This window comes from Dipteris shenzhenensis, chromosome 27 (genome assembly GCF_047967505.1).
Source record: "Dipteris shenzhenensis isolate YYH24624 ecotype China chromosome 27, Dip_SZ_1.0, whole genome shotgun sequence".
NCBI classification, from domain to species: Eukaryota; Viridiplantae; Streptophyta; class Polypodiopsida; order Gleicheniales; family Dipteridaceae; genus Dipteris; species Dipteris shenzhenensis.
The window spans coordinates 35,926,935-35,954,554 of NC_141622.1; the positions used below are offsets into that span (position 1 = coordinate 35,926,935).

Below are 27,620 nucleotides of genomic sequence, written 5' to 3' on the forward strand. Positions count from 1 at the left end.
TTATGCATCAAGTAGCTCTTATAAATATTCAATTGTTTTGAGCACTAATTACTATTAGAAACCGACCATCTACTAGCCACTTACTTGGTTGAAGTATGAGAATGCATAAGCTTATTTAAATCTTGCTTTCTATATTTAGGGGACATATGAGAATGCTTTAGATCATTTTTGGAGATGATTTCATGGATGTTTTTATTGAATCTATGCTTATATATTAATATAAAATCTTGGCAAAAGTTTATTAAGCTCATTTTTTAGTTTCACACAATATTGATAGAATGTAGTAGACTTTTATATATTTTCTTTTGAATTTTGAAGTTAAAAAATGTAAATCTTTGTGAAACTTTAAATATTTTTTTATAAAGTTTCAAGTCCTGTGGCGAATTTTTTGAACATTTGTTTTATTAGGGCATATAAAATTTTGACAAAAATATAAAAATTGAGCTTCTTAACGAAGCTAACTTGGAAAAATCATCCATGGATGATTTGAACAAATATTTTGTGTAATACTGATATATGTACAAAATTGTTTGTGGTAACAAAAGTAATCATAGCTACTTAATCAATAAGCTCATATATGATATTGGATGTATGTTCTCATCATGAAGATCTTAAATTTAAAAAGACTCAGCAATTGTTGAGAGCCTTAGAGGCCAAAAGATTATATATAGCAACCATAACCAGTCAAATATAAAAATTAACAAAAGTGCATATTGAGAGCTTGACATTAAACAAAAGAGATTACATAAATGTAAAAACTCAGCAATTATTGAGAGTCTTAGAGACCAAAAGATTACATCCAAAGAGCCAAAAGATCACTGAGAGTCTTAGAGGCCAAAAGATTACATCTAGCCATTGCTAAGTGGTTATAAGCCTCATTGAGAAAGAGGAAATTTGTACAGCTCAGTATTGCCACCAACCCAGCTTGTTGCAATCGAATATTTTAGGGAGCCAATAGAGGAGACAATGGAGAGGCCAAAGATCATGCACATTTTTAGGAATCAGATTATGACACCCCCAACAAGATGAGAGTACTCTGTTGTGAAATTCCTGAGGGCTTCATTGACACCCATACAACACAACAATATAGAGGCCCTTTGTGAGCATGTCATCCAACCTGGTGACATGCAGATGTGGGGGGAATTGACTAAGGTAATGAAGCATGTCCAAAACAGCCAACATTTCCAGTCCTATAGAGTGCAACACAATCACCTTATATGAGAAGCCAGATAACATTGGGATCACGTTGCATCAAAGGGGTGGCAGTAGTGTTACAATAGGCATGGTGAAGATGAGTGGGTGAGGAGTGGGAGTAGATGAGCAAGAGAGCAGATGAGTGACGAGAGTTGGAGGAGGGAGCATGGAGCAAAGCAGAGTAGGGGCGGAAGCATGGATGATTTTTCCAAGTTAGTTTCGTTAAGAAGCTAAACTTTTGGGTCGAAATTTGTATGTTTTAATAAAAATAAATGTTTAAAACATTCACCAAGGTTTGAAACTTTTATGCAAATAAATGAGAAATAAATGTAGTGGCCAGTAACTAACTGCTAGCCCTAGTTGAATCTTAGCCACCATAGACGTGGTTGATGATATCCACCACCATCAGAAAGTAATTACCACAAATTTAAATCATGAAGCCTATTTCACCTCTAATAACTCATTACCATGCACTCTACTGAGCATGCAAGCCTAGTGACTAGTAATTTACTACACTTGTAGTAATTATGCATGCAAGCCCGGTGGTGGTAATTGGCAGATGAGTAATTGCAAGCCATTGTGGTGGCTGAGAATTAACTACTAGCCCGGTGGAAACTTAGCCACTACCATAGACGTGGCTAGTAATATTAGACACCACCACTGACGAAGAATATGGCAATAATTACCACAATCTACACACATAAATCATGAAATCTAATCACCTCTAATCACTCATTACCATGCAAGGTAGTACTATTGCTGCCTTGCATTAATCAAAATTCGAACCAACCATCAAGGTGGTCCTCAGCTTGATTGTTCCTTCTCGTTTGGCTACAAAATTAAGCCTTAGTTATTCCATTTCCTTCACTATTTTGTCTTCTATACATCTTGACCATTTTTTTCTCCCTTGCACTCGAATTGCAAACTTAAGCCTCCATTATTCCATTTCCTTTATTGTTTTGTCTTATGATCCCTCTCGATCGTTTCTTTCTCCCTTGCACTCTTCGTGCAACTTCTATCCCCTCTCATAATGGATTCCCTTGGACACACCGAGCTCCAAAATGTATCTGTATAGTCTAAAAGCTCCTCACATGATCTTTCCTCTACCCCCGCACAATTCAAGAGCTCCTCACACAATCTTTCCTCCTCCTCTATAGTAGAGTGTGAGAGCCTCTCCTCCCTTGATCTTGAAATCGTGACATCTGGGAGCTCCTCACTCACTCTTCAAAAGCCCAATTTGGATGCTCTGAGCAACTTCACCAAGTTGGTACAAGAGGTGAACATGGAGGGGCAAATAGTCTGTCAAGGTCAAAAGATTACCATCACTGAAAGCATGATTGAAAATGTGCTAGACATTCTTGGAGGTGATTTGCAAGGCTCACACTTCTTTGAGAAGCAGTGGAAGACATGTGATATTCTAGATGTATGCCCCAATGCTCAGATCAATAAAGATGGTAGAGTCAAGATTTCTAGCTTGCCAACAAACCTCGAAGATGTGTTGAAGAAGAAAATGCGCTTCTTTCTTGATACGAGAGGAACCATGAAGTATTGGCAGGTTCAAGCAATAGTAGAGCAACTGAAAGGATGTGATGTTTCTTTCTCAAGGGTGATATCCAAGAGCATGATAACCAACCTGAAGAATTGCATGGATGGCAAATCAAAATTATCATCTCAGTCCAATGGAGTCATTAGGAAAAAAGGGAGTTCATTTTGGGGGCCTGAGAGAAATTCACGATTTCTTCATTTTTCTTTTCTCTAAAACATTAAAATATGGCATGACCCCACCAATGTACAGTGCAGAATTTGGTATTTCTGACATCATCGGATGTTCACAACGGGCCGAAACCCCTAAATAGACTTTGAAACACTAAAAATGGGCCCTTGGAGGCTAAAAAAAGGCAAAAAACGCTCGGAAAGCCACCTATACAAATGAAAGTGATTTGACAGGTTAGACCCAGTCCAACCTTTCAAATCTCTTTCACTTGTACAAGTGGCTTTCTAATCCTTTTTTGCCTTTTTTTAACCTAAGGGGACCCATTTTTGGCATTTCAAAAGTCTTTCTGTGGATGTTGTCCCTCTCCAAACACGTCAATGATGTCAGAAATACCAAATTTTACACCCGAACATGTCAGATATAATAAAGCAGGTCAAGTGTCCTCATTGAAAGCAAACTCGATGGGTTTTTTTTTTCTGGGTTTTTCAACGTTACTTTGGCTCTCCTTTGATTTGGTGGAGGGCTATTTTCCTTCAAGGCTAAAAGGCCCCAAAATAAGCTTCCTTTTTTCTTAATGTGCAATGCACATGATGACATCTACCCTCAAAGGGATTTTGAGCAATACGATAAGAAAATGTCTCAAAAGGCGACTTTTCTACAAAAGAAAGCCACCGATGTAGCAAAGGTAGCACAACTTGAGGAAATTCTAAGGAAGGGGGCATAAGCCAAGGTAGAGGAGGTAGAAGTGATGGCCTTAGAGGCATGAAAGAAAGCTGAGGCCACTGTAAAAATGGCATGGTTGACATGAAAATGCATAGAAGAGAAGAAGAAAAGAAGCTTATCAAGGAGCTCTGAGATAGAATTGAAGAAGTTAGAACTGATGGGGACATCGCACACAATGAGCTAGCAATGATGCTAAAGGATCTTGAAGATCAGAGAGCCAAAAAGGAGGCTCTTTACAAACAAATCTGCAACATGGAGAATGCATTGAACATTGAAAAATACCAATTGATGGAGGAACTAAAAAGGGAGAATGCAAAGGCTGGAATGGTGATGTAGGAGCTGTGAGAGAGCTTCAAGGCCAAGAAGGATGGGTCAAAGAGTAGCCACGGTGGAGAAGACAATGAGGCAGCTCTCCAAGCTAGGAAAGATGTAGAGAGAATCTATGGTGGAGCCAGTTGTAGAAGACATAGTGGGGCTTGCTATCTAGAAACACTAGTGGAAGTTCAAAGATTAAGCTACAAGACCCTACAACAAGATTATAATAGGGTTATGCATGAGCTTGCAGTGACTTTTGAAAGTTTTGAAAAGCAATCCATCGTTGTGAGAGATTTCCAAACAAGAGTGGACGTCTTGGAAACGGCCCATATTGATCTTTTTGAGCAATTTAAGTAGCTTCAAGAGATGCTGAGGTAATCAGATGAAGTTGTTGCATGGAGTGAGTAGAGAGTTGAAGAGATGAAGGAGAACATTTGCAGCCTTAGGATAAGGTAGGAAGCAATCGAGAAGATACCTCATCATGTACAGAGAAAGATTGTGGTAATGATGGATGCAATAGTTAAATTGGATGCCTATCCTGTTATGCAACAAGGTTCAAAATGCATGGTCTGCCATACCCTCATCATAGATCCAATGGTCTGCATGCTACCACATAACTGTGCATGTTTTTTGCTTTGGAGTGTTTGTGCATGCAAGATTGGTATGTAGAGAATGTCATTTGCCATGGATTTGCCATTGATGGACAAATCAAATGTTCTTGCCTACTACTACAGCTATCTATGATGAGAAAGTAGATGTTGTAGCTCAATTTGCCATTCGGGCAAAAATTGCAAAAGTCTAAAAAGTGTCACTATATAGCGACACTTGCCAGGCTTGTAGTAAGGTATACCAATCTTTAAAGATAGTTTTCCCAATGACCAAAAAAAATTCTTTTTATACATGTTTGATCCTTTGAAAGAAAAAAACTACAAGATCATGTACATCAAGTTTGAAGCTGATATATTCATGTCCAAGTTTGAGATGAAAAAAATCAATGAAGAGCATTTACATCAACGGCTTCCAAGCCTAGTGCACCAAACAAGTCTATCTCCAACTCTATACCGAGTTGATCTCCTATATCATCATCGTACTCTAGCATCGTGCATTCACCTAAGACTTGATCATCTTCTTCAATAAATTCGGGTGATTCTTGATGATCATCATCTTCTTCCTCAATATTGTGATCTCCATCTTCCTCCCGTATGATGTCATTATGCACATCTTCCTCTTGGCTCATATTGTGATCTTTATCTTCTTTGCTAGATCCATCTAGATCAATTGGATCTAGCATTGGTAGTGGCATCTCCATATCCACATCTCTATCTTCAAAAATTTGCTTACTTTGTAGTGTAACTTGGATTACATACCACCATCTTGGATCAGAACAATCGAGATGAAAAACCACCTCTATTAAAGATGGGTGTCAAATGCCATCAATTATATGAAATTATGCTTAAGTACATGTACCAATTGATATTTAAAAATGAAAGATTCAATTAATTAAATCATTAGTATGCACCTGCTCACAATGCTCGGGAAGAACAAAGATCACCGTAAATAGTTCTAAACCACTCCTATCCCATATAGCCATTACATTGTCATTCGAGACAAGGGCCTTTACAACTGCCCAATTCATGGCTTCAGGGTTATGGAAAGGATTGGCAATAGCAGTTGCCTTTCTTTGCTCTCTCCTCGATAGTTGTGTGGTGGCATCATCCATGTCCGTCATGAGCTTCATCGCTTCACTAGAGTGTGTGTGTGCATCTTGTGCTTGGTACTCAACTTGTGTGGATGGTCGAGAGGGTGTTCTTGATAGTGATGCCATTGTTGTGATTCGTGACCTATGATCTTGGAAATGCTAAACCTAGTAGCAAAGTACAAGTTCATAACATGAGTCACATAACATACATTCCAACATTTTGTTCTCATACAACCGTAAAAGATTGTCTCATGAGATTATAGTCATACAACCAATAGACGAAATATCAAACCCTATACCCTAAACATCCAATCATGTTATCCAACATCCATTTGAAACAATGCAAAATATGATTTAGGAAAATTTAAAAAGTACACGACTTATAAACGAACAATGTTTGCAAGCCAATTGGCAACATCGTTCTGTAAATACAAAACTATCCACCTTGTAAATTGTGATATGACAAGATGCCAAATTTTACATTTTATATATAAGTTTTCATATCATTGATTAGTCACATTGTGACATTGTCATAAAAAATATTGTGTGCATGTAGTTTGGTTAGCAACAAGTCCATTGTCATCCTTCCCTGAGGCTCATTTTGGCACAAGTGGATTTTACAATCCCATAATAGAAGATTACATGCCCTGGGTATAACTGATTAGTTGATAGTGCAAACCTGTAGCCCACGAGAAAGTTGGCTATCTTGCCAAGTAGCCAACCGACAACATAGCAATCTAGCATGTCTAAACATGCGCCATTTGGTTGAGGGTATGCATCTTTTCTCGCGTATAGCTCTGGTCAAACCAAGGAAATCCTGACTTTGGAGCAAGTGCCTGAACTTGCTCGGGCTTTCTCATTGGCATTCAAGTCAATGTGTCTAAACCGGCCCCACTCGTGCACTACTTTCATTACACTAGCAATAGTTGTGCAAATCGCAAGAGCGTTCTCACAGAATAGGCGTGCTCGCATTTGACTACATGTATTATGCGCCCACGCATTCCAAGGTTGCTCATGGTGGTTTCCTTGCCTTGCCCAATTGGATATACTTGGAATGCATAGAGTAGATTAAGGGCTAGAAAAAAGGCATGCCCTCTCATAAATCTATAATTGTTGTAGTACATTTATATCAAACCTTTATCTAAGGATAAAGGTAATAAGCATATGAGACAATGAATATGTTTTGAAAAAGGATATGAGAATCAATGCACTTGGTGTGTTACCATAATGCAAGGTGTCATTGTAATGACATAGGTGATGATTGCTACGTGGTTGGAGTGCCTAATATTTTTAAGCTGAAAGTGGAGCTAGAGGCTAATAATGACAAGTGTGGTATGTTAGCACTAGATGTTCTTTGCCCAAATTTACATGGCCAAACAATCTTGTAAAGAAGAACTCTTCTTCAAGTATTTGTTAACACTATAATGACTATGGAGAAAAAATATCTTGGAAGAGTCTATCAATGTATAATGTAGGGTACATGTTACCCCTCAAGAAATTTCTTTCTTGCAATAAAGCATTTTTTTGCAGGGCATCCTAGAACATTAAGTTTGTATGTTTGTGAGTTGCCACTGGCCATCTAGAAATGGTGATTGCCCCATACACCCAAAACAAAATAAATAACAATGAGACAATCCAAAGCATTGGCACAGAGTACCATGAGTAGGCATTAACTAGAGGAATCTTGGATGCATGAGGAGAGCCATGTGTTTTTGTTGGGCACCACACCAGGTCTTTGATGAAGAGGGAGTTGTAGTCATGTATGCCAACCTAAGGGAAGCCAAGCGAGTTGACCAAGAACAAGCATGTCAGGCACAATGGTAGGTCATGAAATTGGGGGAGAGAGTGAGTCAAGCAGGGCATCCAAGTCCAGATGAAACACCAACAAGAAAATGACGTTGATAGTTAAAATCTGAACCTGCATTTGTCAACTTACAAAGCTTTCTTCATTAGACAATTTTTTGATACTACATCGAATAAATAAAGTGGGGGGAAAAAATTCTCCATGAGATGTCTGGCTGGTGTAAGTGCCTGCATAGCAAAGCCATCTCTCAAAACTAAATAGAAAATATCTATGAGAAGTTATACACATGGACGTTCATTTCTAATGCATAGACAAAATAAGACTTGCCTCATTATGAGTACAATAAATACTATATAGGGTCTCACCATTACATCTAGGATGTTTTTTGAATGTGTGATAAGGTAGAAGTAGATGGATTACACTTGTAAACCTTCAAAATCTATAAATGTGTACCATCATTTCTTAGTGGAAGCAAATGTAAGCCTTTCCACTAGCCTTGTTGAGTAATATACAAACTTTGCTAAGAGGTTGCAAACTTGGAGTTGGATCTTACTAATAAGTGTTTATGGCACAGTGGATCCATGCGCTACAAGAGGAGATGGGCACTCGTGGTGATGTGCTCCTTTGTATGATATCTCCACATACGAGGCATCAAATGAGCAACGTTGAATGTGCTTTCGAACATGACAACCTTTGTGTGAACACCTATAATAGTCTCTGCATCCATATTAGAATCCTTCATGTGAGCAATTGTAAGTGTGAATGTGAGCTTGAGTATTTTTACGCCTTGGGCTATTTCCTTTCCTTTATAAGTTTCCCCCCTTAACTAACGATGCATTTAGCCATTCCAAATATAATTACATTCCTACTAGTAACCTGTCATGCATAAAACGCTACCTCGGATAAGTGGTACATTTTAGGGCTTTCTGGCCATATTTGACCCAGTTGAACCCATCGTCCACGATTTCTCCTTCGCTTTTCATAACAAACTTGACTATGGATCCTGGGGGAACGGAGGTTTGCCTCGCTTTCCTGCAGGTATAAGTCTCAAATAAGTGTCTTCAATTGGTCATGATAGATTTATGGATGAATGCCTTCCGAAATTCTGCTTATGAAGATACGAATCAACAAAGATCTATGCATCAAATAAATTAGACTGCAGTCTTAAATCTCACCGGCTAGGTACTGCCTGGCTACACAACGACGAAATGAGACGTTTTGCTTTGCCCTGCGAAGAAGCATTGGAAGCATCAGAATGCCGAGAATGCGTCATTGCGGAATTTGCGACCTTTTCTTGGGCTTCAGCTCTAAGTTCGGTATTGAACACAGGGACGTTTTTGTCTGACGTAGCACTACTCTTTCTCTTCCAATCCACCTGTAGCTGATTTTCCGAAATCGGAGGCAAGGAATTCAGAAAGCACTCGTGTAACGCTACAGCCATTGGGTCGATTTCTCCAGTGAGCTTATCGAGGTCCACCCATGGAGATTCTAGAGCCGCATTTTGTGAAATACTTTCAGAAATATCCAGCGGACCATCGGCACATTCTATACTAACAGAGATATCGGGCGGACAATCGGCACTTTGGTTCAGGACATTCAGGGGGATCTCGCTGCTGGAATATGGTATGCTAGTTATGTTGTATCCCCCTAGTGTGGCCCGCCACAAATTAGCCTGCTGAAGATCTTCCCAGTCCCGTGGCCACAAGAGTGTTTCTTTGCAGGGTGAACATTTGCCCAGATTGAAGTCGAGAGCGACGTCATTCTTGAGGTCACAGACTGCGGCAGCCTTCTGAAGACTTGAAAGGAGCAATTCATCGTTTGGCCAGATAAGAAGTTCATCCATTGTCCACAATCAAGTGGACTCAACTTGCAGCCTATATGAGTGCTTACTAAACGAATTTCGCAGCTACTGAGCGCGAGAAGCTAGAAGTCATTATTCGATAGCTCGACCTCCATGGGAACTGCACTTAAACTTCTCTCTGCATACAAACAGAAATGAAAGGAAACTCAGTCGTAGAACGTCTCGATTCCAATCGCGGCAGATGGCATCCACTATTGTAATCAGGGAGAACAGCACGATATCGTGATCTTGACTACAACTAAGGCAAAAGAAGCCTCACAAATGAACAGGGGAGGGCTGTAAAGCCGTTGTTGAATGTTTGCTGACGGAGCTGCGAAGAGCAAGTGGGGGATGAGTGCGATGAATAAACGGATCCGGAGAGGGATGACTGCACACCGTGAGTATCGTTGCATGCAGAGTGATATTTTAGGTATGAACGCTCTTGCTAAATAGTTTTTGTTTTTTTTTTGGAGGCTCTTGTTAAATAGTATTGTGGTCGGTGCCGTGTTCGAGTGTAGCACAGCATTTATTCATGATCGGTGGATCAGGGAGTTGGCTTGACCACAAATTTTAAGGGTCACGTTCGGAGCTCAGGCATCACGTCAAGTCTATACACTTACGGTTGCCAACTACTAGTTACTACCAGTAACCATACTAATATGAGTTCCGAAATTCAAGGTTTACGGTAACCATACTCTAATATGAAATTCGAAATTCAAGGTTTACTTGTCAAACAGCATAGGTATACGGCTCATTCATACGGCCATTATGATACCATGAGTGAAGGACGGATCCTCATTCCAAAACGCCCATATAAAGCATTTATGAGTTTCCATTACTTGCTAAAACTTTGTGAAGGGTCCCATTTATTGCATACAAATGAGTCCATATTCATGTTTGCATAGGATGTGCATTCAGCTTGCAATAATAAAGCCCTTACAGGACTTATAAAGTACAATTATGGTACATTAATTAACATATGCAAATACATATTGTCCCATGCAATCCTTGCACGTCCTTTGATTGTATAATTATTTAATGCAGGAGATCAAAAGGACTTAGTAGTGGGATGGAGTCATGTGATAGTAGGATTACATTGGTGCATACTATAGTTTATGTGCATTAAATTAAGGCAAGATATTGTATATTAATAAGGGAAGAGATTGTATGCTATATTAAATTGTATGCCTATAATTAAATAAAGTTCTCAAGGTGGTCACTCTCTAAAAACTCATAAAATGTCTGTGAGCAAGCACACATTTAAAATATCCCTATTACCAATTTTGCATTTTTTTGAATAATTCTTTATCACTCTTTTGTGCATATACATGTTGTAACTTTTTATTTAAAAGTGTCATTTGCACATTTATTGAATAAATAATTTTTAATTTAAAAGTACTGTCATTTGCACATTTATTGAATAAGTAATTTTTGGCCCCCTCCTATTCATAAATGGGCTCTAAATCCCAATTAGTCTTCCATTGACGAACCTAGTATGTTACTTGTTATATAGAGTCATAGCCCTAGAAAATATTATCCTAACATGCCAAACACAACCAAGATTTTTGTTTTCAGTGATGTGATTTGCTTCTTTGGGTTGGAGTACACCACATTTTCTTTTAACGTGTTATCAATTAGCTCAATGATAGTAGCTTCAAAGATAATGATTCATATCCCCTTAAAACTACACTTACATATTTTAGTAGTAGTTCAAGTTCATCTAGTTCCATTCATTTAGAATAAATGAGTTTTTTGAGTATGTGTTATTTGAGGAATGATTTTGTGCAATCAATTTTAATACTCATTATAATTGAGCTTCAACTTTATAGATCCAAGTGATTTCTTCATTTGTAATATAAGTAATTTAGAAATCTACTCAAGAGAAAATACCTTGTATATGAGGGTATCTTACTAGCAATATGTCCCACAGTATATTCACAAACATTCATAATGTACTTCAATATTGAAGAAGCCCTTTTTGCATATGATAAAACCTCAATTAAAGAAAACTTCTTTGAGCTAATTACATGTACAAGGTTGATATAGATTATAAGTGACTGCCATGCACAACAAGACAAAGCAACTATAGACGCGCTTGATAGATGCGCAAAATAGTAGGCGCGTCTATAGCCGCTGTTAGAATAGTGAAAATATGGGCGTGTCTAATAGCGCGTCTATTTGCGCATCTAATAGCGCGTCTATTAGCGTGTTTATTAGCGCGTCTACATTGTGAATTAGACGTGGATTTAGATGCAAAACAGAGAATATAGAAAGTGAGATTTTGCTACAGGTTGGTGAATGTACATCACTGCTTTTCAAGCATTGCCCATGATTACCAAAGCACATAATTTTAATAAAAATATCAATGCTTTTTGGCAAACCCATATATACAAAAATTAAGTGAGGTGAGGAGAATGAGAGAATATGTAAAATAGTTTTGCCAATATCAATGATGGGTTACAATTCAATCTCATCCTCAATGAGATCAACCCTTGCCAAACTATCTACTTCAAAATCCAAACCAGTGTTGAGATCTACAAATACATTCAGTGCACTACTACTTGTGCTACTCATGTACTCATCGAAATCAGCATCACCAATGGTAGGCTCGTCCTCACACTTATGGCCTCAATATCTGTATCTCCTATCTTATGATCATCCTCCTCTCTCATATCACGGTCATCATCACGTCCATGGCCATGATCATCCTCCATACGCTCCATATTAGTAAATGTGTTATACATCACTCTGGAACATGGCGTAATAGGTATGACATGCCATCACCTATTATTATCCACCATTGGTTGATAGACAACCTAATTCAAAGACAAATACAATCGATACATGTTTCCTCAACATCGATCACACATACATTTGATTTTTTGCTCCAACCACATTTCGCGATGGTGGATACGGAGGGATTCATCCTCATTGGAGCTACTTGTTGAAGATGAAGATATCCTACAGATAAACAACCCAAAAAATGTGTTCTTGCATTAGTTGTAAATGTCAAAACTCTGTGTAGTGTCTAAAAGCGCGTCTAACACCACGTCTGTACTATGGAACACATCTACAGGTGCATCTAAAACACAGTGTAGATGCACTTATAGATGCGCATTTAGATGTTCTTTTAGATGTGCTTTTAGACATGTGTTTAGACACCCTTTTAAACGCGCAGACTGCGAGCTAATTTTTGAACCTACTTTTAGCGTGCTTGCTTTCCTTCACATACTTTTAGTGTCGTGCGGCTTGCTTTCCTATTAAACACTTATTTCATTAATTTTGGACTTGTCAATGTACAAATTCATTTTTACATATACTTTTGGACTAGTTTTCAGATAAAATTTAAGAAAAACCCAATCTTCAAAGCACATATAAAAACATAAAAACAAGCATTTTTTTATATATTTTTTAAGGACATGAAACTAAAATTATAAAATTTAACGCAGCCTACATAAGTTACATGAAAAAATAAGATTCGGTTGTTGTAAACTCTCTTAATATTTAATGGTGTTAATAAACACCTTCAAAAGTTAAGCCTGAGATTTTCAAGACTACATAAGTTACATGAAAAAATAAGATTCGGTTGTTGTAAACTCTCTTAATATTTAATGGTGTTAATAAACACCTTCAAAAGTTAAGCCTGAGATTTTCAAGACTACAGCCATTCAATTTGATGAATTTTCTATTTTCAAGTCCTTAGCCTAAATTCAACCCATTCAAGAGCTGAGCTCATCTCTTCCTCATCGATGTAGTTAAAATTATAGAAGAGAAGTAAGGATTGATGAATTTTCTCCTGCATAACACTTTGTTTGTTCCGAATGGCTTGCGCTTCGTCGGGGGAAAATCTTCCATAACGAGCCACACGCGAAGATATCTCACTTTAAAAGTCTATCAACTCTCTCCTATATGATTGCAATTTGTCTATTTCAGTAGTAGCCATACTTATTTTTCTTTCCTCTTCCTTCTCTAAGCCCTTTTGACAAGCAAAGTCATCCTTCTCGTACTGGGTTAATGGAGCTAGATTTTGCTTTCTCTCCTCTCTCTTTCCTTGGTTCTCAGCAATCCATTCTTTGAGGCTGCTAATGGCTTGCTCGACAGAATCGATTACCTTAAAAAGATCCATAATGGCTGCAAGATAAAAGGAGTATGCTTGAGAAGAGGAGGTAAGGTTGCGGGCAAGATGGAAGGAGCAAGCTTGAGGAGAGGAGTAAGGTAAGAAGAGTAAAGTGGAAGAAGTGTGGAGAGGAGTAAGGTAAGAAGAGTAAAGTGGAAGAATTTTTTGCTGCGGGTGAGATATAGAAGATGAACGAGGTGAGGAAGGTAACGAGAGTGAGGAAAGATATAGAAGACGAACGAGGTGAGGAAGGTAATGAGAGTGAGGAAGGTAACTAGAGGAGGTAAGGCAAGATGAAAGGAGTATGCTTGAGAAGAGGAGGCAAGGCTGCGGGCAAGATGGAAGGAGCAAGCTTGAAGAGAGGAAGGAGCAAGCTTGAGGAGAGGAGTAAGGTAAGAAGAGCAAAGTGGAAGAAGTGTGTCTGCTGCGGGTGAGATATAGAAGATGAACGACTACTAGGGAATTTATAGAACTACAGATGCAAGACCGTAATGCGAGATGACTAGATGCAAGATCGTAATGCGAGACATTATAAAATAAAATGATGGGATGCAAGACCGTAATGGGAGACATTTGAGAATGTAAGATAGTGATAGTACATTGAAATCTATAAAATAAAATGATGGAACACAAGAATGATATAATTAATAGAATCTCATCATGAGATATTCTTTTAATATAATATAAGTTAGTAATTATTAGAATCTCATCATGAGATATTCTTTTAATATAATATAAGTTAGACTTGCTGTACATAATAAATGATAGATTTTGAGTACATTGAAATCTATAAAATAAAGTGATGGAACATAAGAATGAATTCTTTTAATATAATATAAGTTAGACTTGCTGTACATAATAAATGATAGATTTTGAGTACATTGAAATCTATAAAATAAAGTGATGGAACATAAGAATGATATAACTATTAGATTCTCATCATAAGATATTTATTGTACATAATAAATTAGACTTTCAAAAAAGTAAAACCTAATGTATTGTAATGAATAAATATCATAAAATATCCTAATGTATTGCAACATTTAACATAAGTTTTAAAAACACTATCATTAATCAATACAAACAAGATAAAAATCTTCAAGGACTCATGTTTCTTTCTACATGTTTTACAACTGAATAGAGTCTGATGAGTCCTCTTGAGGCTGTGATTCTCTAAGAGTACATTGAGTCTCTACTTGTGTGGATGGTGTACATTGAGATTCTACTTCTAGTGCAATCGGGATAGACTTAATCTCTTCCTCCTTTACAAGATGTGATGTTGTAGATGCACATTGAGTCTCCACTTCTTGTGTAGGAAGAATGCATTGAGTCTCTAATTCAAGTGTAGACTGTAATGCTTCTACTTGAGGCTGTGATACAGAAGGAGACTGAATTCTCTCTTCTTTTTCTTTGGCTCCCTCAGGTTCTTCATTGAGTCCATCATGTTGTTTCCCAATGATAGCAGTTAGATAGTGAACAGTCTTAGCCACAAAATCTTGTAGCTCGAGCTTGGTATATGCTTCTATGGGGACATGTTCAAAAATTTCATTGAGATACAACATGAAGTTGTAGGCAATTCTCCACCCACTACTAAACATGCCTTTTTGCTCCACTGCGAGGCGTGTCTGGAAATTTGGTTGGTCTTGATGCTCCCTGATTTTCATAATCGCAGAAACTAACTTGTTTGCAGACCTGTCCATCATGACATATGACAAAGTGAATTTGTGTAGTAAATAGTAAGATGCATGTCCATAATGATATGATAAAAGAACACTTACCTGAACACGCCGTGAAAGCCTGTAATTGAGTTGACAAACCAACAATGGTTGTCATCAAGGTCCCATACTATCGGGCTCCAATGTGAACTACATCACCAATAAAGAGCGATAAGATTTATCACAATATTAAGTATTAATTGACACAATATTATAAATAAGAGAGTAAAAGAAAGATTGAGACCATACTTACTTCTCATAGTATGGCATAAAGACAAGTAGTATGCCATCCAAGTCTAAAGGTTGTAGAATTGAACAAACATCATCTACTATCTTCTTGGTATCACTAAGTATAGCTGAAAGAAGAGAATCGAGCATACAGATGCGATTCTGTACTGATCTAGGAAAATGAGATATAACCGTAACTGCAGCAATAAATAAACAAATGTTAGAAGCAGATTGAATCATATGATTGAAGTATCAAGTCAAGAGATGTTCATATCAAACCTGAGGATGGCCATCATGACTTTGTCATTGGCCTCTTTCAAAGGGTCGGAGAGGATTGTAACTTCCTCGCTACCAAAAGTCAAAACACGAGGTTGCTTGCTAATGATGACCTTAACCTCAGAAGAGCTCCCCATTTCGTCCAATACAGCGGTTACATCAGGACAACTTATGGGCGTAGCAACCAATGTTTCCTCTGGATGCTCCACCACGTTATCAATAAATGCCTTAATGATAGATGACATAAATGCATATAGATGCAAGTGTGTATATGTGGACAATGAGGTTTCACCGCCTCTCAAATTAAAAATTTGAGCAAGGAGCAAAAAGCAGTTATATCCAACTCTCCACCCACAACTGTGGTCATCATTCTGCTTTGCTGCAGGGCATGTTACATACTCTATTTGATCTTCCAAGTCACCCTCCATTTGCATAAGTGCATCTATAGCACTTACCAACTTTTGAGCAGATCTACACATCAAAATAGAAAACATAAATGAATGTGCGCATTGCATAGGATGCATCTCATTGACATAATTATGACACAAGTAGGTTATACTTACTCTGACACACTGCCATGGATAGATGCTATTGAGTTGACAAAGAAGCATTGCTTGGCTAAGATGTCCACAATTACCAAGCTCCAATGCAAGCTGCATTATCAATTAAGAATAATTATTATTTGATATAATCCTCCACAATGTAAGAGATAAGCTAGGTAGGGATTGATACTCACTCCTCGTGATATGCGGTAAAGATAACTCGCGCCGCAGTCAAATCAATAGGTTGCAACCACTTAAAAACATCATCTATGGTCTTCTGCTTATTGCTAAGTACACTAGAAATAAGAGGATCGACCATATATGCACATCTTTGTATATATAGCGGAAGTTGTTGTAAAACCATACTGCAATAAAAAGAAAAGAATATTAGTTCATTTGATCCAATGGAAATACAAAAGCATAAAGTCAGTAAAAAGTTTGTGTCAAACCTGAGGATGGCTATCATAACCTTGTCATTGACCTCTTTCTTGAAGTTTATGAGGATTGAAATGTCCTCTTCATCGAATATAAAAGTAAGAGGTTGTTCTCGAACTTGAAACCTAACTTGAAATGACTCCTCCATTTGCTGCAATGTATGATTATTTTCTAGAGTCATCCGACGGATAGCCAGAGCAGCTTTGCTTTCTTGAGATGAGCTTTCTATATTCTTTGCTCCAGCTATGTCCTCCTCATCCTCCTCCTCTCCCTTCTCCTATAAAAGGATAAAATAATTATGAGATTCAAAATTTTAAACTAATTATAAATTTAAAAAGACCTTTAAATGAATAAAGAAAATTAAACATAAGTCTTCATACCTCTACATATCTTCGTGGTCTTTTTATGTAACCTTCAGAGGCAAGGTCAGTGTCATATCCATCTTCTTTTGCTTCCTTGCTATCGCTGGTGTCCTCACTATTATATCCAGAGCTTTGATCATTTTCATCATCTTTCTTGCTCTCATCATACATGATCATCTCTATGTCATCCTCTTCATGTGAGATCGGACCTTTCTTATCAAACTTTATTGTGAGATAAGCCACGGTATCAAGGTATTCCAAGCAAGCAGGGCTCTCAATAATATTTACATTGTGTCCTTTTCTGATAAGAGCTTCAAACAGATGTCCCATTCGGCACAATGTGACTTCCCATCCGGACGGTAGCGAAAATTCCATCATACTAATTAAAAGATCAACACTTTTTGCTGGCCTTTCATAGTGATTTGCGTTGCAATGGAGGGGACTTGGAGCTTCATGCTCTTCTAGCAGTAGTTGCAATCTCTTTGCATTCCCTCTTATATTGTTTTGTAAGGAGTGATCATTGTAAGGGCTCTTCATGCACAAGAAAAAGGTTTCTAGACTCTGTATCTTGAGACCGCATTCTCTCTTGTCCCTTTTTCTTGAGTATATCCCATTGTAAATCTTGAGCTCATTGCCATATTGTTTTTCTAGGGTAGCAGACATTTGTTCCTTGTCATCTTTATCAGCAAATATGACTATATTACATTGTCCCACTCTACCAATGGTGGTATGTAATATTATGTCAAGGAGTTGATGGATGTCATCCGGTGATATTTCATAGACAAAGAAAAGCTGAGGTCTCTCCCAAGCAGTGTCGTCGGACAAAAAATCACTCAATGAAACTCCCTTGCACTCAACACTCTTTCCAGACTCTGAAATGATTTCATGTATGAAATAAAAGCCCTTGTTCAAAGTTTTTTCTTTTCTGAGAGTGTGGTTATTGATGACTTTTTGTGCATATGCATACACATTTTCCAGAATGTCACTTCTCATAGAGGGAGTAATTTCAGATCCATCATCTTCTACCTTCACCCATTTATGCGCCCAAGCCTTCTGTTTAGCTGACAGTAAAGCTGATGCCATCTGCCTCACAATGTTAATTTTACATTGGCTAATTGGAATATTTTTTTCTCCCAATAAATATTCAATTGCACTCTTTACTGCATCACGCTTGACCTGTTGGATGATGCAATCTTCCATGCAATGATCTTTATCCTTTTTGCCAAAAAACCATTCTTTGGACATTAATTTCTCTGCAGCAAGACTTGCGTATTTGTCTGGTAGGTTTCTTAAAGGCCTCCACATCCGAGCTGTCATCTCTTTTTTCTCAATCTTCTTTGCCTTCTCTTTAATCAATGATGGAGCCTCATATGTAACATCTCCTTTCTCACATGCAAGACACACGTCTTTGATCTGATGAAAAACTTCATCACTACGGAAAAGTATGCTTGTGTAGTCTTGATACCTATCCCTTACTGTCTTGAAGCTTGTAATCACCTCTGCTCTTTCCTGCTTTCCCCTTGGTACAATGGCACTCAAGCATGTGTAGAAGTCAACAAGATTATCCGCTTCCACTTTAGTTGCAGTTCTTTTGAGAGTGGTCAAAGGAGAATTAAAAGTTTTCCATATGGTCCTAGCTTTGAGCAACATCTCAGAAGTGGAGGTGATTTTTCGTAGTGCATAAATGTCATGATTAAGTCTTTCCGACTCAATCAAATATTTTTTCTCGTTCTTGAAGATACAGATGCATGCAGAATAGTAGTGAAATTGAGGCACATTCACGAAGGTTTGATAAGTAATTTCTCCTTTCTTGTATGCATCTCTAGAATGCATCTCTAGAGCGCTCATTACAAGCATAGGCATAGTGCTGACCATCTATTGCCTCAAATGTACAATGAGCTAAGAAATTTCTTTTGGCATCCCTTATATGTCGTTCTGGATCATTCACTGAACTCTGTCCTTCTTGAAGTGAGGGAACTTGTTTTCCGAGGAACTTAGTGAATTGCATCTCAAAATCTATAGGCTGAGAGAAATTGATGGATTGACTATAATCTCCCATGACTGGCCAAAATGTTCTTGGATGGAGTACCAAATTAGAAACAACTGGTTTTTTTCCATCAATCAAAGCCTGAAAAATCTTTTCAGCATAGGCTGTATCTAAGGTCCTGCTGTTGGTGAAGACACTTGCTTTGACCACTATTGAAGCATGTATAACTTGAGCCTTCTGGCCCCATATATATCCTGGATCCTCATCTGTCACAGCCTCATTCAAGCGAAGATTTAGGTTCTTCATTGATAACATTTCTGCTTCTAGATCTGACTCCATTTCAAGACCCTCCACATCCTCTTCATGTTCTTCCTCTTCTCTTCTTTGCCCTTTCTTTGTATATGAACGACCTCTTTTTCCAGTTATAGGACTTGGAACTGTAGCTCGTGAAGTACTTGCCTTTTGCATTTGACGTCGAGGTTTATTTTTTAGGGGCTCAATGTGAACTGCTTTAGATCACCGTACTTCTTCTTCTATTGCCTCAACTTTAGGTATACTTAAGGGCTTCACTTGTTCTGTTATTCCATCAACTTCATGAGTTACACCATCTAAGTGAGTAATACCATGAACAAGAGATGTGTGTGCATGTCCTGTCTATGGTTGCATGTATGGCCCTTCCTGTCCATAAAGATGTATATACAGAGGGTTTCCCATAATTGGATACGGACCATTATGCATGTCGTGTCTCACTCAATTCAATTTTTGTCTGAGATGCATGTGCATGTCCGGTCTCCACCAATTCAATTCCTGTCTCAGTTGTAGATCCCTTGTAAGCATCCACGTGTACAAGACCCTCATCCATTGCTACAATGTGTTCTGTCTCATCCACTCCACTTCCTCTCTCATTTGTATTACCATGAACCAGGTCTACATGGCGTGTCTCATCACTTCCTTTCTCATGTGTGGATTCTTGCACCTTAGGTCCCTCCAATGAAGTTGAACCTTGTTGGATGACACCCTGAAAGTATTCAAGGATAATCTTTGACTGCATTTTTCTTGCTTCCTCAATGGGAAATTCCTCCCACACATGTTGAAGGATTTCTTATGCAGGAACCAATTTAGGAAATCTAGGTGCTTTTGGCGGCGGCATCACAAAGTGCATTGCATCTTTCTTAGAAAGAAGAAACGATATGTTGCTCATTCTTGACTTTGTGTAAATCATCATTGTACTGCTGTCTTTTTCAATTTTTATTCCTACTAAGGTGCCCCCTTGAATCAAATTGCTCTTTGAGAAAGATACATTTGATGCCCACTCATCTTTCTCCAACTCTCTCTTTGTCATCACTAGAATGAGATTTCCTTTACTTAAGACCAAGAACCATGCTTTCTTTGTTGTGTCAACAACTGTCCAGTTTGTGAAGTCCTTTGGGGCATAAATTCTTCCATTGTATTTCAGTGCTTTGAAAAATCAAAAGTACAATGAGTCCCATTAATACACCTCAAGTTTTTATTCTTCCCAATCATATAAGTATCAATTTCATGCTTTGGGAATAGCCTAAAAGGCTTTACAAGGCTTAGAGCATAAATGCTTTGGGAATAGCCTAAAAGGCTTTACAAGGCTTAGAGCATAAATGTGAAAAAAAATAAGGATTTACAATGATCTCTGAATACAAATTTGAAGTCTGTCATATATAAGTGCAAAATGCTCTGTCAATTCCCGCAACTGATATAAGTGTAAAATGCTCTGTCAACTTCCACAACTGTAATCTGTCATGTCCACTGATACAACTTTCAATCATCTTGAAAGTTAAAAAACCTTAATCGTTGCTTAAATGGTAGGGTTGTTGTGACTGTGAAACCGAATGTGAACGAATGGACTGACTCCGATTAGGAACTAGTCAGGAAATTTTGAGCATGGCTTTGATTGGTTTTTTTAGAGTTCTCTCCTCTAAGGACAAACTAATCTATGCTAATCTAGACTACACCAACCGTCGAAGCGAAGAAAAGCAAGAAATAATTTCTTTTCCATTGTTCTTTTTAATATCCTTAGGTTGCGAATTAAAAGCAAAAAATAATCTATTTTCCATTATTCTTTTTAATACACTAAGGTTGTGAGTTTAAAAAAGATAAAATTTATATTTTATCTTTTTTAAACTCACCCCTTTCTCTCTCTCTCCCCCCCTTCTCTCCCCCCCTTCTCTCCCCCCCCTTCTCTCTCGCTGCCGCCCCCATCCTCCCACCCCACCTTCCCCATTCTCACTCCCATGCCCACGTCCATTCTTTCACCTTCCCCATTCCCACTCCCTCTCGCACTCCCATCCTCCCACCCCTTTCTCTCTCTCTCCCCCCCCAATTCTCTCTAGTTGCCGCGGCAGCGGCCCCCCCCCTTCTCTCTCTCTCCCTTCCCCTTCTCATTTTAAAAAAGATAAAATTTATATTTTCAAAAACTAATTTACTTACAACTCATAAGAATTGAACATTCACATTAATAAGAAGTTAAAATCTTAATAAATTTGAATTTAAATAATAAAAACTATAAAGTAGTTTAACTTAAAGTTTATGAAAAAATAACGTAAAATAAAGAAAACAAGACTTAAAATTAAAAATTTAATATTTACCTACATTCACATTAATAAGAAGTTAAAATCTTAATAAATTTGAATTTAAATAATAAAAACTATAAAGTAGTTTAACTTAAAGTTTATGAAAAAATAACGTAAAATAAAGAAAACAAGACTTAAAATTAAAAATTTAATATTTACCTAGAAGAATATGTTAATTCTCCCTAAAAAGAAATAAATTAAAGTAATAATAACGAATGTAAGTTAAACTACTTTTAAAATTTTAATTTAAAATGTAATAAAATTAAAATTATACTGTTTATATTCCAAAACAAAATGCATTATAGTCTAAATTAAACTAGTAAATTGAAAATGAAAGTGAAACTCATTTTAAATTCAAAAACAAAGAAAAATTTAAAATTCAAGTTTCTACAAGTTTAGCTTTTAGCATACATTTGTCTTTTCACATCCACGCGTTTGTCTTTTGAAACACAAGGTTGTATTTTATCACAATTTTCACATCCACGCGTTTGTCTTTTGAAACACAAGGTTGTCTTTTATCACAATTTTCAAGTTTTCACACGTTTATCTTTTCAAACACAAGATTCATAGTTTAAAAAAAGGCAAGAAATTTGAAATTCTAGTTTCCACACGTTTCTCTTTTCAAACACCAAGGTTTATAGTTTTGTTTGTTTAAGTTTCGACTAAATCACACCCCAATCTCCTCTAATATGCCTCATTGATCGTAGCTCCCAAATTCTTCCATCAAAACATCTCTCCTTTATCTCTTCTTGATTGTCGCCCACTCATTTTTTCTCCTCATTGGTAAGATTTTCTATCTCGATCGTACTTTCTCTTGTGCCCTTCCTCTCTAAATTTTCATCAAACACCAAGGTTTATAGTTTTGTTTGTTTAAGTTTCGACTAAATCACACACCAATCTCCTCTCATATGCCTCATTGATCGTAGCTCCTTTATCTTGTCTCGATCGTCGTCATTTCTCCTCTTCATTGGTAAGATTTTCTATCTCAATCGTACTTTCTCATGTCCTCCCTCTCTAAATTTTCATCTCTCGTCCATCTCTCTCACTCTTCTCTCTCTCTCTTTCCTCTCTGCTCTAGTCTACGTTTCCTCTCATCTAAGTCTACTCTCTCCCCTCCTCTTCATTTCCCCTCTCTCTCTCTCTCTCCCTTTCTCCTCACCTTTTCCCTCTCTCTCACTTGCCGCGGCCTCCCCCCCCTCTCTCTCTCCCCTCTCTCTCTCTCCCCTTCCCTCTCTCTCTCTCCCCCCCTCTCTCCCTCTCGCTGCCGCGGCAGCGGCCTCCCCCTCTCTCTCTCTCTCTCCCCCCCCTCTCTCTCTCCCCCCCTCCCTCTCTTTCGCTGCCGCGGCCACGGCCCCCCCCTCTCTCTCTCTCCCCCCTCTCTCTTGTTGCGCCTCCCCCTCTTCTCTCTCTCCCTCCCCCCTCTTCTCTCTCTTCCCCCCCACCTCCCGCGGCAGCGGCCTCCCCCCTGTCTCTCTCTCCCCCCCTCCTCTCTCGCTGTCGCGGCAGCGGCCCCCCCCACTCTCTCTCTCTCTCCCTCCCCCTCTCTCTCGCTCTCGCATCCCCCCCTTCTCTCTCTCCCCCCCGCTCCTCTCTCGCTACCGTGACAGCGGCCCCCCCTCTCTCTCTCCCCTCCCCTCCCCTCCCTCTCCCTCCTCTCTCTCTCTCCCCCCCCTCTCTCTCGCTGCCGCCCCTTATCTCTCTCCCCCCCCCTCCTCTCTCGCTGTCGCGGCAGCGGCCCCCCCCTCTCTCTTCCCTCTCCCCCCCCGTGGGCCCCCCCTCCTCTCTCTCTCTCCCTCCCCCTCTCTCTCGCTCTCGCATCCCCCCCCCTTCTCTCTCTCCCCCCCCTCCTCTCTCGCTGCCGCGGCAGCGGCCCCCCCTCTCTCTCTCCCCTCCCCTCCCCTCCCTCTCCCCCCCTCTCTCTCGCTGCCCCCCCTTATCTCTCTCCCCTCCTCCTCTCTCGCTGCCGCGGCAGCGGCCCCCCCTCTCTCTTCCCTCTCCCCCCCCTCCCCCTCTCTCGCTGCTGTGGCAGCGGCTCCCCCCTCTCTCTCTCCCCTCCCCTCCCCTCCCTCTCCCCCCTCTCTCTCTCTCCCTCCCCCTCTCTCTCGCTCTCGCATCCCCCCCTTCTCTCTCTCCCCCCCGCTCCTCTCTCGCTGCCGCGACAGCGGCCCCCCCTCTCTCTCTCCCCTCCCCTCCCCTCCCTCTCCCCCCTCTCTCTCTCTCCCTCCCCTCTCTCTCGCTGCCCCTGCCCCCCCTTCCCTCTCCCCCCCTCCCCCTCTCTCGCTGCCGCGGCAGCGGCAGCGGCCCCCCCTTCTCTCTCTCCCCCTCCCCTCTCTCTCGCTACCCCCGCCCCCCCTTCCCTCTCCCCCCCCTCCCCCTCTCTCGCTGCCACGGCTCCCCCCTCTCTCTCCCCCTTCGCCTCCCCTCCCTCTCCCCCCTCTCTCTCGCCGCCCCCCCTTCTCTCTCTCCCCCCTCCCTCTCTCGCTGTCGTGGTAGTGGCAGCGGCCCCCTCTCTCTCTCTCTCCCTCCCCTCTCTCTCGCTGCCCCTGCCCCCCCCTTCCCTCTCCCCTCCCTCCCCCTCTCTCACTATCGTGGCAGCGGCAGCGGGCCCCCCCCTTCTCTCTCTCCCCCTCCCCTCTCTCTTGTTGCCCCCGCCCCCCCTCCCTCTCCCCCCCCTCCCCCTCTCTCGCTGCCGCGGCAGCAGCAACGGCCCCCCCCTTCTCTCTCTCCCCCTCCCCTCTCTCTCGCTGCCCCCACTCCCCCCCCTTCCCTCTCCCCCCCTCCCCTCTCTCGCTGCCGCGGCTCCCCCCTCTCTCTCCCCCCTCGCCTCCCCTCCCTCTCCCCCCTCTCTCTCGCCGCCCCCCCTTCTCTCTCTCCCCCCCCTCTCTCTCTCTCCCTCCCCTCTCTCTCGCTGCCCCCCCTTCTCTCTCTCGCCCCTCCCTCCTCTCTCGCTGCCGCGGCAGCGGCCCCCCCCTCTCTGTCTCTCCCTCCCCTCTCTCTCGCGCCTCCCCTCTCTCTCTCTCCCCCCCCGTTCCTCTCTCGCTGCCGCGGCAGCCCCCCCCTCTCTCTCTCTCTCCCCTCCCCCTCCTTCCTCTCCCTCCCTCTCTCCGCTGCCGTGACAACCCTCCCCTCCCTCTCCCCTCCCCTCTCTCTCCCCTCCCCTCCCCTCCCTCCCCCCCTCTCCGCTGCCGCGGCAGCGGCCTCCCCCTCCCCTCTCTCTCTCCCCCCCCTCGCGGCTTCCCCCCTCTCTCCCCTCTCTTCCCCCCCTCCCCCTTCTCTCCCCCCTCCCTTTCTCTCCCCTCTCTTTCCCCCCCCTTCTCTCCTCTCTCTCCCTCTCTCTTTCTCTCTCTCTTTTGCTGCCGAGGCAGCAAGACTCTCTCTCTTATATTCTCTCTCTAAAAATCTTTCCTTCACTTTTCTCTCTCTATAATAAAATTTCAAAGAATACAAATTTTAAAAAAGTACCTAGAAAAAAGTTGAAATCGATGCTTGTGCTTGCTTTTGCTCTTCCTCCTCTTTTTGCTTCTCCTCTTGCTCTTCCTTGTTGAAATGAGAGAAACAATGAGAGAAGGAGAGTATATATAAGAAAAACTAGGGTTTTAAGTGCTTCTCTCTCATTGGTCCTTCTATAACATTATCTCCTCTCCCATTGGCCTCTCTATTAGATTATCTTCTCTCTCTCTCCCACCCACTCCCATCCTCCCACCCCATTCCCACTCCCACCCCATTCCCACTCCCACTCCCACCCCCATCCTCCCACCCCACCTCCCCCATTCTCACTCCCACGCCCACGCCCATTCTTTCACCTTCCCCATTCCCACTCCCTCTCCCACTCCCATCCTCCCACCCCACCCCTCCCACTCCCACCCTCACCCCACCCCCACCTCCCCCATTCCCACTCCCACTCCCACTCCCATTCTCCCACCCACTCCCATCCTCCCACCTACACCTCTCACTCCCACTCCCATCCTCCCACCCCCACCCCTCCCCCCCAATTCCCACTCCCACCCTTATCCTCCCACCTCACCCCTCCCACTCCCATCCTCCCACTCCCTCTCCCACTCCCACTCCCACTCCCACTCCCATTTTCCCACCCCCCCACCTCCCCCATTCCCACTCCCACTCCCATTTTCCCACCCCCCCGACCTCCCCCACTCCCACTCCCTCCCCCATCCTCCCACCCCACCCCTACCACTTCCACCCCCACCTCCCCCATTCCCACTCCCATCCTCCCACCTCACCCCTCCCACTTCCACCCCCACCTCCCCCATTCCCACTCCCTCTCCCACTCCCATCCTCCCACTCCCACTCCCCACCCCTCCCACTCCCACTCCCATCCTCCCACCCTCACCCCACCCCCACCTCCCCCATTCCCACTCCCTCCCCCACTCCCACTCCCATTCTCCCACCCCCACCCCCACCTCCTCCATTCCCACTCCCTCTCCCACTCCCACTCCCATTCTCCCATCCCCACCCCCACCCCCACCTCCCCCATTCCCACTCCCTCTCCCACTCCCACTCCCATCCTCCCACCCCCACCCCCACCCCCACCCCCACCGCCCCCATTCCCACTCCCTCTCCCACTCTCCCTTTCTCCCACTACCACCCTCCCACACTCCCTTTCTCCACTTTCCCACTCTCCCTTTCTCCCACTACCACCCTCCCAACTATCAATTCCACTATTACTTATGAATTCTAATTAAAACTATTACTTAAATAAATGATATTACTTGAAAACACTCATAGGATTTAAGGTTTAGGATTTCGTGGTTTGGGTTTAGGATTTGGGGTTTGGTGAGTTGGGGTTTAGGGTTTAGGGTTTAGAGTTTAGGGTTTAGGGTTCAAGGTTTGAGGGTTAGGTTTTGGGGGTTAGGGTTTAGAGTTTGGTGGTTTAGGGTTTAGGGTTTGGGGGTTAGGGTTTAGGATTTAGGGTTTAGGGTTTAGGATTTAGGGTTTAGGGTTTAGGGTTTGGGGGTTAGGGTTAAGGGTTTAGGGTTTGGGGGTTAGGGTTTAGGGTTTGGGAGTTAGAGTTTAAGGTTTAGGGTTTAGGGTTTAGGGTTTAGGAGTTAGGGTTTAGGGTTTAGGGTTTAGGGTTTGGGAGTTAGGGTTTAGGGTTTAGGGTTTAGGGTTTAGGAGTTAGGGTTTAGGGTTTAGGGTTTAGGGTTTGGGGGTTAGGGTTTAGGGTTTGGGAGTTAGAGTTTAAGGTTTAGGGATTAGGGTTTGGGGTTTAGGGTTTAGGGTTTAGAGTTTGGGAGTTAGGGTTTAGGGTTTAGGATTTAGGGTTTAGGAGTTAGGGTTTAGGGTTTGGGGGTTAGGGTTTAGATTTTAGGGTTTGAGGGTTAGGGTTAAGGGTTTAGGGTTTAGGAGTTAGGGTTTAGAGTTTAGGGTTTGGGGGTTAGGGTTTAGGGTTTAGGGTTTAGGGTTTAGGAGTTAGGAATTAGGGTTTAGGGTTTAGGGTTTGGGAGTTAGGGTTTAGGGTTTGGGGTTTGGGAGTTAGGGTTTAGGGTTTAGGGTTTGGGGGTTAGGGTTAAGGGTTTAGGGTTTAGGGTTTGGGAGTTAGGGTTTAGGGTTTTGGAGTTAGGGTTTAGGGTTTGGGATTTAGGGTTTAGGGTTTGGGAGTTAGGGTTTGGGGTTTGGGGGTTAGGATTTAGGGTTTGGGGGTTAGGGTTTAGGGTTTAGGGTTTAGGGTTTGGGAGTTAGGGTTTAGGGTTTAGGGTTTAGGATTGTTATTGGTTAGGGTTTAGGGTTGTTTTGGTTTAGGGTTTAGGGTTGTTATTGGTTTACGGTTGTTATTGGTTAGTGTCTAATTAAATTTTCAAACACGTTTTGGATTTTTAAATCATTAATAAAGTAGATTATTGAGAAGAGACTAATGTTCTTTATAATGGTTGTTACAGCTTGTTTGCAAAGGAAACTCACAAAGGAGATGGCTACAAAATTTATTCTGGGGATGGAGGTGATTTTATGTTGCAAAAGAGAAGTAGTTGCATTTGCTACAATCCATGAAAGTGATCCAAATTCTATTTGTCACTTTAGAAGACTTGGCGAAGATAAGGTGGCGGTTATCGT

At 41.5% G+C, this 27,620-nt stretch overlaps 1 protein-coding gene across 1 annotated transcript; it reads right to left on the reverse strand.

Annotated features, from left to right (window-relative positions):
- Positions 1-8,012: 8,012 nt before the first annotated feature.
- LOC147884231 (WRKY transcription factor 28-like) lies at positions 8,013-9,045 on the reverse strand. Its single transcript, XM_087398164.1, has 3 exons — positions 8,625-9,045; positions 8,347-8,481; positions 8,013-8,166 (listed from the first exon to the last, which is right to left on the reverse strand). The coding sequence occupies exons 1-3, from the start codon at positions 8,888-8,890 to the stop codon at positions 8,013-8,015; spliced, it is 555 nt and encodes a 184-aa protein (XP_087254290.1). The 5' UTR covers positions 8,891-9,045.
- Between the last annotated feature and the right edge of the window lie 18,575 nt (positions 9,046-27,620).